The 16533-nt window shown below is 38.2% G+C and overlaps 1 protein-coding gene across 2 annotated transcripts in view; it reads left to right on the top strand.

The window, feature by feature from the left end:
* dapk2b (death-associated protein kinase 2b) overlaps nucleotides 1-15807 on the top strand; it is a 36632-nt gene extending 20825 nt beyond the window's left edge. Inside the window, exons 4-12 of one of the 2 annotated variants that reach the window (XM_056264924.1) lie at nucleotides 2561-2699; nucleotides 6342-6471; nucleotides 6635-6683; nucleotides 6791-6817; nucleotides 7536-7688; nucleotides 9769-9814; nucleotides 13095-13184; nucleotides 14901-14972; nucleotides 15170-15807. In XM_056264924.1, coding sequence (XP_056120899.1) covers nucleotides 2561-2699; nucleotides 6342-6471; nucleotides 6635-6683; nucleotides 6791-6817; nucleotides 7536-7688; nucleotides 9769-9814; nucleotides 13095-13184; nucleotides 14901-14972; nucleotides 15170-15295 — 832 coding nt within the window. In that variant the 3' untranslated portion in view covers nucleotides 15296-15807. Of the gene's footprint in view, nucleotides 1-2560; nucleotides 2700-6341; nucleotides 6472-6634; nucleotides 6684-6790; nucleotides 6818-7535; nucleotides 7689-9768; nucleotides 9815-10598; nucleotides 11335-13094; nucleotides 13185-14900; nucleotides 14973-15169 lie in introns of those variants that run through there. The other variant, XM_056264923.1, reaches the window with a different exon arrangement.
* The last annotated feature ends 726 nt before the right edge of the window (nucleotides 15808-16533 follow it).

The following is a 16533-nucleotide window of genomic DNA, read 5'->3' as shown; positions in this document are numbered from 1 at the left end:
TATTTTTATGCTTTTTTGTCTAATATTACCCATGCCATGACCCCTTGCGCTATGGAAGAAGAGGAATTTAAACTACCATGCTACCCATTTTTAAATGTATGAACCTTAAATTTAAGTTATAAGGGATTTAAATATAATGGTTATAAAATGTATTCACACAATCGTAGTTAATGTAGAACTTGTATATTATATATTAGTTAATGCATAAAATATGTATTTTATAAAGTGCATTTTTGTAATAATAACACACACACATAGTTTAGAAAATGGTAATAAAATATGACAAGAACCCTGAGTTATCAAATCAGTTGATATTTCACTGGTTTTGGCCAACCTTCTGTAGACTGTCTCACTAATGAATTAGGTTGAATAGTTGTCAGCTGTTAAATCTAAGTACACAATTAGATAATACCAATTTAGGTCAACCAATTACCAAGCAATGCTTAATTTTGTTCAGTCTGTGGTGTAAAAATGTCACATTAGCAATTAAAGAAAAAACACTTAAGCAAAACATGGTAAGGTCAAAGTTTCTGAATAATTTTTGGTCCCAAATTTTATACTTTTTTTTTTACCGGTTGTCCACTGTATGAAGAATTTTTGGGTATAATATGTCACAGTTTACTTTGTTTTTGCTATCATCACTTACATAAATGAACTATAGTGTTGTGCACCCACTAGTAAAAAAAAAAAAAAAAATTTACATCTGGTGGAATTTTTGGTTTGACTGTATGCAAATAACTTATCATATCACTATATATATATATATATATTGGTAAAAGGCTATGTCCCAAAACTGGCATACTGTTGTTTACATACTCAAAAACAGTATATTAACATTGCCAGTAAGCATTGTTGACTGTTCCCTTATGTCATTTTAAAAATAACTATTTGCCACAATAGTATGTGTATTTGGTGTATCTCGTGGTCTGGAGGCCAGTGTGTTTGTCATTCTCTGAATGTGTAGGGGAAGCTGTAGTAAATGTCAGAGCTCTAGAGTTTCTGGGAGGCCCGGCTCAGGTTTTCACTGCCTGGGATGTGTGCATGGGAGCGTGGAAGCTCAATTAGGACTAATTGTGGCCTGAATCCAATCTGAGCGGTTGTTGAATGGACTGTCTGTGACAGTCAGCTGCTCTGCATTTTTAGTAAAGAGCATCGTTTTGGGTGCACTGATCCAACCCGATCACACTAAATGCGTCTCTATAGCACGCAGTGTGTTTATCATGCAATTTATACGCGAAAATGAGTTTTTACGTGCATAGGATACGCATGGGTTGGTTAGGGTAGGTGTGGGGTGCATGTGTATTATACGTTTGGGTAGAATTAGTGGTGTGGGGTGCATGTGTATTATACGTTTGGGTAGAATTAGTGGTGTGGGGTGCGTGTGTATTACACGCAAATGAACTGCGTATCAAATGCACGCGAAAACTGCGTATCATATGCAACTAAAAACTAATTTCCGCGTATAAATTGCACTATAAAACACAATGCGTGCTATAGAGACGCATTTACGTGAGAACAGGCTTGTACCTGTTCTACCCAAACGTATAATACACACGCACCCCACACCACTACTAAACCTAACCTACCCTAACCAACCCATGCGTATCCTATGCACGTAAAAACTAATTTTCGCGTATAAATTGCATGATAAACACACTGCGTGCTATAGAGACGCATTTAGTGTACAAATTCAGCTAAGCTGGTATACTACCATATTAAAATGTCTGTGAGTGTTTGGGAAAGAGATTTCTGCAGAGCTATGATAAAGTGGTTTGATGTTAGTGATAAAAAGGGCTGTGCTAAGCTGTTTAAGCTCTGCTGTGGTTTACTGTCACAGAGGAAGTTTACTAGTCTCATTTTATTGAGATGAACATCTCTGTATGTGTGAGATAAACCTTTTGGGGTGTCAAGTCAAGTCATCTTTATTTGTATAGCGCTTTCTACAGTACAGATTGTTTCAAAGCAGCTTTACACAGTGATAACAGGATAAGAATGCAACCGAGTTTGTTTCGGCTGTACATCAGATCTAGAAGAAAATAGCGTCATAGTCCAGTTTAAGTTAGTTCAGTGATGGTTCATTTTTGTTGGTTATTAATTTAGTTCATTTATATATATATAGCCGCTCTGGAGAAAACAGTGATGTCATAGCTTATGACAGCTTAGCACAGCCCCAGTTTTCATATAATGGTTGGTGTCAATGCAGTCAGATCAATAATATTTTTGAATATTAAGTGTCCCCAACTAAGCAAGCCAAAAGCCAAAGGCGGTGCTCAGTTTATACTCAGTTAGGAGGGTATTTTTGTTTAGACTTATAAATTGTTTTAACAATGGTTGTAGGTTTGAGATTATTTTCCCCTCAACTAACATAATTACATTGAAATAGACAAATGATGTACAATTTTAGAAATGCAAAAATGCAACAGGAATGGATGGATGGATGGATAGTCAGCTTATGTTTGCCGGACTTGTTTGAGGATGCATCTTTGAATGTCTGTCACTCTACTGGTTAGCATGATATATGGGTAACCCACTTCTAACCACATGACTCTTTTTTTCTCAGTGTTTCAGGAGGTGAGCTCTTCGACTTCCTGGCTCAGAAGGAGTCGCTGAGTGAAGAGGAAGCCACAGAATTCATCAAACAGATTCTCAATGGAGTTCAGTACCTGCACTCCAAGAAAATTTCACATTTTGACCTGAAGGTACAAAACAAGTTTTGTCCACGGCGATCTTAAATCGGTTGTATAGTTTCCTATTAATGGCTTGGTTGTGGAGGCGAGAAATAGCTATAATGGTTGCCATGGCAACAGTATAGCTCTTCCTCAAGCAGAGGTGAATTGGCCTTTACTGAAGAACAATCGGGTCTGTTGCATGGCAACACCTGAAACTTTGCATGACAAAATAGCTATTCTCTTTTCTAAGACCTGCTATTGTACTGTTTCTTGGGAATGCATACATGACCCCATTTCTGTCAACTGTCTGGAAATTCCTTCCTTTCACCAGCTTATAAACAACTTCCTCTGCTAATGACAGCTCTAACTAATCACTGTGGCATACATCATCCCATCATGGACCGAGAGCGTACGTGTGTTTGAACCCCATTCACATGTGTTCCTCGTCCGGCCTGGCCCAGATCCAGACATTCTAACACAGCAAGGTTATCAGCGGCACTTGATGAGACATGTCACCCACGCTGTTCCCTGCGATAATCTCCATCCTGTTTTTCTAAGTGCTACGTCTCCACAGTCGCCAGCACATGCTTAAACTCTACAAGGGCAGACAGAGACACTCAAAAGATATTACTTTGGCAAACTCCCTCTCTTGCTCCAGTCAACACATGCTAACTGCTATACAAACAAAACATGCCATTCCGTGCAATGCTCACGAAAGAATGGCAATAAAAAAGCTAATTTAGCTAGCAGCAAAATTTGGAGATTTAGGAAGTAGCCAGTGACTAATTACAGTAGATCACTGGATATCGCTTAGCATAAAGGCCTGTTCAGACCGATGCGTAAAACCCAGCTGAATGGAAATGCAGATTCACTTTCTGACAGTGGATGGCGCTTTTAGCAAAGCAGAATTTCCTGGTTACTCTGGGACGCAAATGCTACGTAACTTTAGGTTTCTGACACCCACTTGTCATTAGGGTGACCACCTGTCCCGCTTTGCGTTGTACCACACAGCATTTTCACCCCTTGTCCCACACATCGCATATTGAGATAACGTCCCGCATTTTCATAAGTCTGTTGGTTTTTAATGATCTAATTAAGAAAACGTGCATGCGGTCTTTTACCTTTTTAAAGGGGTCATCGGATGCCCATTTTCCACAAGTTGGTATGATTCTTTAGGGTCTTCATGTAAAGTTTGTAACATACTTTGGTTAAAATTTTTCAATGGTTGTGTACCTCCTCAAAAACAGCTCTTTTCACCGCGACCCGTTTCGGTGCAAGTAAGTAAGTAAGTAAAATGTATTTATACAGCGCCTTTCACAGACTAAGTCACAAAGCGCTTTACAATAGACAAAAATGGATAAAAAATAAAATAAAACATAAAATTATCAATATATAAAGTACAGAGATTACCCAAAAGCTAACCTGAACAAATGAGTCTTCACTTGTCCCCTAAAATTGTCCACATTCTCAGCAAACCTAATACTGGTTGGCAAAGCATTCCATAATCTGGGTGCCATAGCGGCAAAGGCTCTATCCCCACATGTCTTTAAACGAGTGCGTGGCGTGGATAGCAGATTTTGATTATTAGACCTGAGAGACCGGAGAGGGGTATGAAAATGAATTATGTCAGCAAGATAAGCAGGGGCCTGACCATGTAAAGCCCTATAGGTTATGGTTATTTTGAATTGGATCCTGTAAGTTACAGGAAGCCAGTGAAGGGAGCAGAGTATCGGGGTGATATGGGTGCGTCTATTTGATCGAGTAAGTAACCTAGCAGCTGAATTTTGAATGGATTGCAGTCGATGAAGAACAGATTTGTTAAGTGAAGAGAAAAGTGAGTTACAATAATCAATACGGGAGAAAATGAAGGCATGACTGAGCATCTCCAGTTCTGAGTGAGAGACCACAGACCTCAATTTACTTAAATTACGTAAGTGGAAAAAACAGGATTTGGTCAGCGATTTGATGTGGGTTTCAAAGGATAGGGATTTATCAAATGTCACCCCAAGGTTCCTTAAACTAGTCCGGACCGCAGATGACAAAGGTCCAATGTTCTGCATAATCAGAGGAATAGTGCTGTCTGGCGCTACAATTAAAACCTCCGTCTTATCTGGATTCAGGTGCACGTCTCTTTAAATGATAATGAGCAACTGCCAGTATTTGCATGCTTTCAAACAGCCGTTCAGATTTTGTATCTTGTCATATGCTAACTGCTATGTAAGCAAAACTGCACGCAAAAGAATTGTTCATAAAGATAGCTATTTTAGGTAACAGCTAAATTAGGTCACTGGATATTAGCTTATCTCAGCTTAGTATAACTACCAAATTCTTTCATTTAAAAAGATATTAGCTTAGCAGAACTTCTTTTCTTGTTCAAAACAACATGCTTACTGCTCTTTTGACAAATACACCATGCCATGCTCACGCCTAATGAAAGAGTACAGGGAAAGATGGGTGGGTCTGGAATCTTCCTCTGTTATTCACTCTTGCTTAGTAAAATATTTTAGTGACACCAAGTCATGCTCTGGACATGTTTTCTTCGTAGTACTGTAGAAAATTAGAGATTAAAACACCTCTCCGTAAAAAAATCAAGCATGTTCATGTTGATCTGAACAGATGCATTAACAGCGTTCATTGGAATTGAAATTTTATCGCACTGAATTTTTCATTGAATAATCATCTTGGTATGAACAGTCCTTTACTCCCAAAGACTCTTACTCAAGGATTTTAGCTTTGCATAACTCTCTCGCTTACACCAATGAACATATGCTAACCGCTGACAAAACGAACCATGCTCACAAAAAATTGTTCTTTGAAAATTTTATTTTAGCTAATAGCTAAATTCAGATAATTAGTAAGTAGCCAGAGACTAATTAGGTCACTGTATATTAGCTTAGCTTAGCTTAGCTTAGCATAACTCCCAAAGAATTTGTACATCCTAAACATGGCACAATTCCTGAGGGAACATAGTCTACATCCTCCTCCTCACTTGAAGTCAGCTGGATGCCTCTTTTCACCTCTTGGGTGCGTAATGTATTAATACGGGAACATAACAGGTGTTGAGTCCCACGCAACGTCCCTCAGAATTACATGAAACATTCAGCCACTTCATTAGCATGCAAACTGCTGAGGTGGAGGTTAACACTGATTAGCCGTACACACACGACAAATACCATTTATGGACTTGAAAATGTAAAGCTTGTGTATCTCCACTGTTGTTTTCATAGTCATGAATGATACAAAAACATGGTGCACTAAAAACTAGCCTGTATTTTCTGCCAGGCTTAGAAAGGTTAGCAAGACTCATCCTCAATATTAGCTATCAGGCTATAATGTGCTTTGTGAACTCAAGATGTTCCAGTTTCACTTTTTTTCAGTTCATTTTTTTCTCTCTCTCATTTTCACTATATAGAACTGAAGACAAATGAATTTCCCACTTGATTTTAAAATTGAGATAATTTTTTTCCCTTAACTTCTTTATTAAGAAGTATTGATCATGTAAAATGATAATATAGTAGAACAAACTGAATAATGAATGACAGGTTCAGCATTGGACAGTCAGACAGTGACACCCATAATGTCAATGGAAACATAGCTGCCAATTGATTGAAGTTTTTGACTTTGTTTGGGTGACTGTTTATGGTTTTAATATGTAATTTAATTGTTTTTCAGCCTGAGAACATCATGCTGCTGGATAACAACATCCAACTGCCACGGATCAAGCTTATCGACTTCGGTTTGGCGCATAGGATCAAAGACGGAGTAGAGTTCAAAAACATTTTTGGGACTCCAGAATTTGTTGGTAAGTTCAAAAGTTCATGATGTAAAATGCTAAGTGAGTGATTCATTGTCTTGGATGACACTGATGGGTCAGATGCTTCTGAAATTCTCTACCATCTTTGGACATCTTACATTGTTGTTTTGAATCAAATGTAGCTAATGCCTCTAACCTGGTTTATTTTCAGCTCCAGAGATAGTCAACTATGAGCAGCTGGGATTAGAGGCCGACATGTGGTGAGAACTTTTTTAGCAGATCACGCTTTGTACTTTAAAAACAGCAAGCGTCAAAGCTCGGCTATGGCTTAACCATGTGCTCTCTTCCGTCCCTCTGTTTCCTCCAGGACCATCGGAGTCATCACATACATCCTGTGAGTATGAATGGAAGAATGACATCTAGACATTCCACAGAATGATTGACAGATTCCATGGAGTTCCATACATATGGAATTAACAGGTCACGTGCTGAACAGATGTATTGATGAACCACATCAATGAATAATGAATGAGAGGTTCTCATAATGGGCCTTTCACATATCAAACAATAACACCCTTATGCCCATGTGAATTGTGAACATTATCGGATTAATATCTGAACGCACCCAGTATACCAGTTTGTACTCAGTTTGTAGGGATTTTTTGTTTAGATTAACAAATCTGACAATAATTTGATAGAATTAAAAAATATATATATTTTGTATTATACATTTAGATCATGTTAAATTTTAATATTAGGAGAACAAACAATATCCAATTATATTTTAAAATATAATCTATTCCTGTGATGGCAAAGCTGTATTCACAGTTCACAAGCTCATATTGATTGAGAATGATAGAGGTAAACAAATATATCGATATACCAGAAAAGTGAATAACGAATGACAGGTTGAGCCTTGGGCCATCAGACAGCTACACCCAAACTGTTCCACCTATCACCATTGTGAACATAATTACAGCACTTAACAGCTGTCTGATGCGTAAACTCCTGCATGTGTTTGGATTCCACTGTCGGATCACTTTCAGGAATTAATTAACAGGAATTTTCGAATGTGCTTGTACATAGGTCAAGCATTTGTCTTTCTTTTTCAGATTAAGCGGGGCTTCGCCATTCCTGGGCGACTCCAAACAGGAAACTCTTGCAAACATATCAGCTGTTAACTTTGAATTTGATGAGGAGTTCTTCGGGAACACAAGTGAACTGGCCAAAAGCTTCATCAAAGAGCTGCTGGTGAAAGATACAAGGTGAGAGTTCAAATCACGATTCATAAAGAGACCATAAAGAGAAACAACAGTAAAGGCTTCAGTGTGAGGGATTGTTTGGCAAATTGTTTTCTCTTTTTTTAGAAGGGCTGTCAATACATTTTTTTGTGATTAAATCTAATATTTTTGTAGTTAAGTTTGTCTTTGAATATATTTATGCAACAGTGTTTTTACTAGTCTCACAAGTAAAAAAGAAAAGAAAAAAGAATCTATATAAAATGCATAAACATGCACATTTTGACAGCTTAATTGTCATTAATAGCGTTTAGACAAGTTTGAGCTTGTCATTTTCATTACTGTCAGGTTAATGTTAAATGATGCCTAATGATGTATTATATTCTATGGTGGCATCCTACAGATCTAGTGTTTACTACGGCTAAGTAGACTTGCTACGAGTCAAAGTGAGCCTTTTTGAGCCTTATGGACTTAATTTTGTACAGTCGGTCTCCAGCCCTACACATAATTTAGGCCATACACTGGATCTTGTTTTGTCTCGTGGTTTCTCTGTACATATCTGTGAAGTATTGGATGCTGGCACTTCTGATCATGTTTGAGCCTGTTATTTCATATGAGCAGCCTATCCTTTCTCAGCCTGTACATTACTTTTGTGCCTTTCATGCAACTACTGCTGTTGAATTCTTATTCCAAGTTCCTTTCAATTCTAATGTCTCTTTGTCATTCTGTATGAACACCGAACAACTGGTTGAAACTTTCAACTCCACTTGAAATGACTTGAGTGTGTCGTTGGAGTCCAGGGCCTAGCTTTACAGTGGTTCGCCTCATACTTAAAGGGGAGGACCTTCTCTGTAAATATCGAGTCATTTACTTCACCCTCTGCGCCTATCCATTGTGTTGTTCCACAGGGATCTATTCTTGACCCTCTTTTGTTTTCCCTCTACATGCTTCTTTTAGGCTAAATATTCCAGAAACATAACATAAATTATCATTGTTACACTGACGACCTCCAACTATATCTTCCAATCAAACCAGGAAATTACTTTTCATTAGATCATCTCTTTGCATGCCTCAATAAAGTCAAGACGTAGATGACTAATAACTCACTGCAACTGAATTTAAAACAAAACCGAAGTGCTTTTACTAGGTCCTGCTGCTACCAAAAACTCCATTAAAACAGTTAGGTTCCTTAACTAACAACCTACACAATCATGCAAAAAATCTTGGAGTCTATTTTGATCCTCTTCTTCAATTTGACAAGCATGTAGTTGTAAAGAGTAGCTTCTTTCAGCTCAGAACTGTAGCAAAAGTGAAACACTTTCTTTCTAGTAAAGACCTTGACTTTGATTTGAATTTTGATTAATGCTCATGCACCAATTTCCTCTCGATTGGATTACTGTAACTCTCTGTACGTTGGCCTACCTCAATCTACACTGTCTCGGTCATAGATGGTTCAAAATTCAGCAGCCAGATTGTTAACAGGAACCAAGAAAAGGGATCATATCTCCCCTGTGCTTGCCTCATTGCATTGGCTACCAATGAAATTTAGAGCCGACTTAAAGATCCTTCTTTTCACATACAAGGCACTGCACAATTCGGCCCCGGATTATATTTGTGATCTTATTATAGGCTATACACAGCCTCTAGGTCACTAAGATCTTGTGATCAGTTACTTTTATCGTTCCCACATTCTTGTTGTAAAACAAAAGGCTCTGTAGTTACCCCAAAGCTCTGGAACAGTCTACCTTTGGACATCAGGGCCTCTCCATCACTGGATGCTTTTAAATACAGTTTAAAGACTTACTTTTATTCTCTAGCGTTCGAGAGATGCTGTGTACAGTATGTAATTTAAACAGCTGGTGTTCTACATTATGTATGTATGCATACATTTCGATTGATTTTGATACTTGATTTTTATCTCCATTTCTGTATTTTTCTACTCCTTTTTTCTTAAATTCTGATTTATTTTTATTGTATTGTAAAGCCCTTTGGATCTACTACGTTTTTTTTTTTTACTTGATTTGACTTGACTTCTTTTCTTTTTTCTCTCTTTAAGTTGTTCTTTTGCGTTTACCTTCAGTTTTCTTTTTCTTTGTTTTCTTTGCAGAAAGAGGCTTAAGATACAAGATGCACTCAACCACCCCTGGATTAAGGTAACAACTTGGATTATGTCTGAAACATGCACAATTGAAAGCATATTTATCTACACTTGTACTGCAAATGTGAAATGAGAACTTCCTACTGGCATTATCACATATCCGAGTGTTGAACTTTGCTCTGCTGTTTAGAGTGAACTGACCGGGGTTGTATGCACATCATTAACAATGATACATATGACAAACTTACTGTAAAGGTGCTATATCACATATGCCACGCTCTGCATTGTGCAATTGGAGTGATAGTTCAACCAATAATGAACATTCTGTCATCATTTACTCACATTCATGCCGTTCCAAACCAGTTTGGCTTACTTTCTTTTGTATTTGAATTCAAAAGAAGATATTTTGAAAAATGTCTTAATCTTTGTTTTGTCCATACAATAAAAGTCAGTGGGGTCCAATGTTGTTTTGGACCTAAAAAATCCTTTAAAAAATCTGGAACGACATGAGGGTGTGTAAATGATGCCCGACTTTCATTTTTGGGAGAACTATCCAGGTATCCTGGTTGTTGGCCAACTACTAGATGCACGTATGCATGCAAGTCTTCATCATGGAAGCAATCGCATGTCGATGAATTCTTCTAATCAATGATTGGACTGTAGATCCGACTCAATCCAGTGTGTACCATGCTGTTCTCCTCATCCTAACACCACCATCCCTTTGATCCAAGATCCTTCTTCCTGCCTGGGTCTGCTGCGTGAGTTAAATGCTTTGACTCCCTGGTGAAAAAGCGAACTAGTTTCTTACTCATTCTTCCTCCTAATTTCTCTATGCGAAGACCCACGAACTGCCGGAGGACAGCAGCGCCACCCTAGAGGCGCAAGAGAAAGTGGAATCGCAGCTGAAGACCAAACGCCTGAAAGAGTACACCATTCAATCCCACTCCAGCATGCCACCCAACAACACCTATGTCAACTTTGAGCGTTTCGCCAATGTTCTGGAGGACATCACGTTGGTGGAAATGGGTCTCGAAAATGTGGCTCAGAAGCGTGAATCCCTTCAGGACGACATTGAGGCTCTTCTTTCCATCTACAGCAAGAAGGAAACTTGGTATAAAGAGGAAAGTGAGACCATCCGGCAGGAGATCTCGCAGGTACGCTATGAGTTCCGCAAAGTGGAGGCGTTGAAGAAAGGCCTCCAGGAGGACTTGAGGACAACCGATGCCAACTTGGCCACCATTGACAGACGATACCTGACTAGAGAAGAGCACCTGAGCTGCCTCAGACAGGAGCTGAACGCAGAACTACGCTGGTTGCAGGAGGTTATGGGTTCACTAAACGGAGAGGCAGGGAACAGGGGCTTGGGTTCTAACTCAGCACTGAACAATGAGGTGAACAAGGCCCTGAAGGAGCTGTTGAGCAGGGCCTGTGGGGGCGAACTATGTCCTCGAGCACAACCCGACATCTCTGAGTCTAGCTAAAAGAGATTAGACTGCAGTTGTAATACACAGGGATTAGGAGAGTTGCAGGATGTGTAGTCAGTGGTGTAGATGGAGTCGCAACCACTGTGAAAGAAATGTATAAGTTTGTCGGGCAATAGTAATATTTTAAAGATCTAATTTTGTCATGATTTACTCACCCCCATGTTGTTCCAAACCAGTATGACTTTCTTGGGTGGAACACAAAAGAAGATATTTTGAGAAATGTCTCAGGTTTTTTTTGTCCATACAATGAAAGTCAATGGTTACCAAAAATGCTTGGCTGCCAACATTCTTCAAAATATATATTTTATGTATTCCACAGAAGAAAGAAAGTCATACAGATTTTAAATGACATGAGGGTAAGTAAATTATGATAGAATATAATTTTTTGGTTGAACGACCTTTTTGACCTATTCATGAGCTAGGCTAATAGGGTTTAAAACGTCTAAGGACCAGGGTGTAGCAAACTTTTATTATTCTGGATGGCATATATTATCCACTTTATGAAATTCCTAACCTGTCCTGCACTTTTTGGAATATAATTATATTTCAAGTGTTTAGTTTTTGTGAAAAGAAAAAAAAAGTATTTTAAGACCAAGCAAAATAAGGTTTGGCAGTGAAATGGATGAATGTGTAAGGATCAAGTTCCCAGTTCCAATAACGCACCGAATATTGTCACCTTATTATTATTCATGAGCCAGGCTTGGCAAGGTTTATATCACAAGACTTTAACAATTAAAGATCTTTAACTCAACAAAACATTAGTTTGAGACATGTTTGAGACATTTTTTATATTTATTTTACTGTAGTACCTCAAAATCAGAGTTTTCATGCAAAACACTAAATTTTAAAGTCAGTTTTGCATAAATGTTGCTGTTTATTTGTAACTTGCTTGTTTTGTATATACTTGAGAATATATATATATACAATATTTAAGTTATACACATGTTGGTACCCTACAGCATTCAAGAGTATACTTTAGAATTGAACATATTCCCCAATTTGATTGTTTTTGTCAGTATTGAAGTTTTTTTTAATTTATTGTCCAATACTGATCAAACATCCATAAAACAATTCTTTCCTTTTTTTAAAGGCAAGAGCCAACAGTTGAGATGATGTCAGCCTTTATGATTTCATTCCTTTTGTCATCTTTATGCATGGGTTGTTTTTCTGTTGTTTACAGGGGCCATACATTTGATTTTGGCCAATTTTTTTTTACTTGCTTTGTTTTTCTCTCTCTTATAATTAGTTTTAAGTTCTCTAATTTATTTGTAAATGCACCTATTTTAAGTACTTTTAGAAACGTTACATGCTCATTGCCAGTTTTAGTTTTACATTTAAACTGACTTTTCTTTCTTGCACATGTAATTTATTGTATATTCCTGTTACTTTCTACTTTAATTTACTTCAAAAAGTCATGGTTGTAGTATGTGATGTGCTTTGATTTGTGAATGTCAGCACTTGGATGTTTTCTTCAGCATGTCATTTTTTTCTACTCTGAATAAAGCACTGGAATGATGATTAAATACCTCACACTGAGCATTAGTCCTGCAGCTGGCCATGGTGCATTGTGGGATAGAGGGAGATGAAGTGTATTCAGTCCCTTAGGGGTGTGTATTTCTTGGAACTTGTGCAGTCATGTGCAATTGCTAAGGCATCACTTTTACCATTGCTCAAACTTTGGGCTAGCGATTTGAACAAAGCCCCAACCCAAAATAGTGAACTTCTGTAACACTGCTTGTGCTACAGACATGAGTGATACCCCAGATTGCGTGGAGAGGCTGCCTGACTTAAGATGTTTCAAGACTTACAGTATATTGAATGGTAACGATAATGTGATTGTCTTTCCTTTAGCCCATAAACCCGCGACAAGCCCTGGTACGACGACAATCTGTGGTGAACATTGAGAACTTCAGGAGACAATATGTTCGGAGGAGGTGGCAGGTAGGAGTTTTACATAGTTTTAGATCTGGAAATGGTGCTGTATGTTTCACCAATACATTTTTACCAATACTTTAAAAAATAAACCGTATATATACGATGTATGTCTCTGCACTTTCTGTTCAAGCCTGTTGGGACATCTCACCTTTAAGTAAAATAGGGATTGGGGATATGGGGACTAAAATAGTGGCCTATTTGAGGTTTCTTTTACAGTATAAAATACAAAGTTCTGTCCTGAAATTCTAGATGGTGCAGGCTGATAGGTCCTTGACTCAATCTGCTTGCAGTCACATCGTTCTCTATAGGGCACAGCTGATTGGTTCCTGCTGTATCAGTTGCCAATTAGCTCGCTGCTCAACCTTCAAATACTTGGCCAGCATTTGCTGTAGCAGTTGCAGCATGCTTTCAAAAACCCTCCACCTTCCCACAGCTCCACCTATATAGACACAGGGGTGAAAAGTACAAAATCGCTCATAATGTTCGAAGTGGGAGGAGCCACTTTTACTAAATTGGCTATAACTCGTGAACGGAATGAGATATTTTCACCAAACTCGGCGCACATACGTGAGAGCTCATACTGTTGTCGTGTGAAAAAGTATGCAGCGACTGACCACTTGGTGGTGCTAACATGGAAAAAAACATAAAAATGGCTACAACTACACAACCCTAAATCTGATTGACTTGAAAATCGGTATGCAGTGTCTTCGTCCAAGGTGCTAAGACTGACTTTGAGGACATTCGTGCATCTTGAAAAACGCAGCCGGTGGCGGTCAATTAAGTAAAAGCAGCTATCAGACAAGGTAAACGGAGGCTGTTCAAAACGAGGAGGCCTGTGTGAAATTCGAAATAAATCCGCCAACGGGGGACGCCTTCGCGTTTTTCACGTGCGTAAAGGATAGTATACCACACGATTTTTCGCACATGCCATACCGCATAGTAGAACTTCTCATTCTCAGCAACTTTGCCTCTTGGACCGCCAATGTCAATCAAATCGTTCGTTAAAAATTGGAGATTATTTAAAAACCAACTTTCGCGAACTACTCCTAGGTTTTTGGCTTAACCTCGATAACTGTTAAAAAGCTTTAAAACCATCTATTTCCTATGGTAAATTGCCTGTATTGGCTGTAAATGGTCTTTTCCGTCTATGATCGAGATGGTTACAGGCTTGCTAATTAAAACATAATACCTTTTTACGCATGTGCTTAGAGGCCTTAACGCGCTTGAACCCCGATAATTGCTGCTCGCAGCTATATTTTTTTTTATGTTTTTGAAAAAAGTATCTTCTGCTGACCAAAGCTGCATTTATTTGATCAAAATACAGTACAAACAGTAATATTGTGAAATATTTCATTTAAATTTAAATATGTTTTTTATTTCAATAGATTTTCAAATGTAATTTATTCCAGTGATGGTGAAGCAGAATTTTCAGCATCATTACTTCAGTCTTCAGTGTCACAAGGACCTTACAGAAATCATTTTTAAGCTGATTTGATGCTCAAAAACAGTGTTGAAAACAGTTGTGCTGCTTAATATCTTAAAACTGAAAACTGTTTTCCAGGATTTGTTAAATTGAAAGTTTAAAAGAACAGCATTTATTTGGATTAGAAGTTTTTTGTAACATCATAAATGTCTTTACTGCACTACTTTACTGACCCCAAACTTTTGAACTATAGTGTTTAGTCTAAAATGTAATTAAATTTTTTCCCTGTTCTCCAATAGCTTTCTTTCAGAATCGTGGCCCTCTGCAACCACTTGACACGCATGATGAAGAAAGGTCACCCCAAACCACAGGTATCGCATGAGAGTTAAACATTTCCAATAAAGATAATTGTCTGGTTCCAGTAGGTCCAGCAGTCTCCAGGTAATAATATGACCTGTTAAATCACAAGAACTCTATTGTCTTAGATCCCAAGATCACATACTCTGTCACGTTGGTATCTGTCGAATACCGTTTTACGAATGCATATTATCTTTGTCGGGATTTACAGGACAAACCCAAGATGGGCTACGTAGGGCGCACGGTGGCCATGTTCGAAAGAGAGTGTGAGAGCGATCAAGAGGAGGAGATGATGCAGAGGAAACCCCGAACTAGGAAGAGGAGTAGCACCTCCTGAAACTCCTTGCTGCTCCTACGACCGACGACAATACAAGCGTCTCAGCCGCACTCAGGTTTTGAGGTGAACCGGCAGCGCGTGTGCCTTTTCCAAATGCACACAGGTTGGATTGTTTTTAGAAAGGGTTTGTATTGGGTTTGTTTGACTTCATAGAGATTTGTCACCACATCTATAAACATGATGCAACAAGAGCAGTTGTGGCAAATATAGAATGTTCATGTTTTGAAGCCGTGTATAAATGTATTAATGTACATAATGGGATAGGGAAGACTTTACTGGATGTATTACAAGTTTGAATGTAAAGTTTACTTGTACAATGTCAAAATACATATTAGAGATGTTTAACGTCACACATGCCACTTTGCCTTGAGCCTTGTCTGTCTTAATATGTGCCACAACATTTCTGCATTCCTTTATTGAACGTCATTTCAATGGTGCATGATTGATATAGCCAACTTCATTTATTCTGTATGAAATTTGTTGATTTTATGTGTTATTTTTGATCATTTTACTGTGCAGATTGTTGTCTCAAGGTGTGGTCACATTTACCATTATTCTGCAGATTTTCGTGGGAAATTGCGAATCAGGAATTGCGCAATTTTGTGAAAAATCTCCCCACACAGATTTCACAGTGGGTTCAAGTTGGTCACACGAATTTCCCACGATGACCAACAGAAAACTTCTTGAAAGTGACTTCCGTGTGGGCCGTGCTTCATATATCGCTACACTATTCACAATTTCTTTTGCATGCAAAATTTTGAAAATTTGCATTTGATGAAGCAAGTCAGTGTCAAATGGACTGGGTTTGAAGTCCAGTTTAAAACAGTGTAAAACTCAATGTATTAGCTATTAAGTGTCTTAAATTTAGGTCAATTATCAAGCCTGGGTCGACAATGACTTGTAAAGCTCTTAAGACAATAATGAGGTTTCAGATGCCATTTTGATTTCAAAAACCTATGTTTATTGAAATCAGGGCTGATTTTTTGGTGCATGGGAAAGTCCATCCCTCTGTCGGGGAAAGACACTTAGGAGGAATTGGCAATGCTGTTGGATTGTGAAATGAAACTATGTATACATATCATTAGCTATGTTTCCATCCACCTATTCTTATGTGCATTTTGGGATACTGCATAAAAAAATGCCAAGATGCGCATAAATTCTAAAAATGCGCATAAAAGACTTATGCACTCAATTCCCAGTCAGCATCTTAGTGTTGGCCCAGATCCGGGCCACATCTG

This window comes from Rhinichthys klamathensis, unplaced genomic scaffold (assembly GCF_029890125.1).
Source record: "Rhinichthys klamathensis goyatoka isolate OS25496 unplaced genomic scaffold, OSU_Roscu_1.1 h1tg000228l_1, whole genome shotgun sequence".
Taxonomy (NCBI): domain Eukaryota; kingdom Metazoa; phylum Chordata; class Actinopteri; order Cypriniformes; family Leuciscidae; genus Rhinichthys; species Rhinichthys klamathensis.
This window is presented reverse-complemented; position numbering and strand designations above follow the sequence as displayed.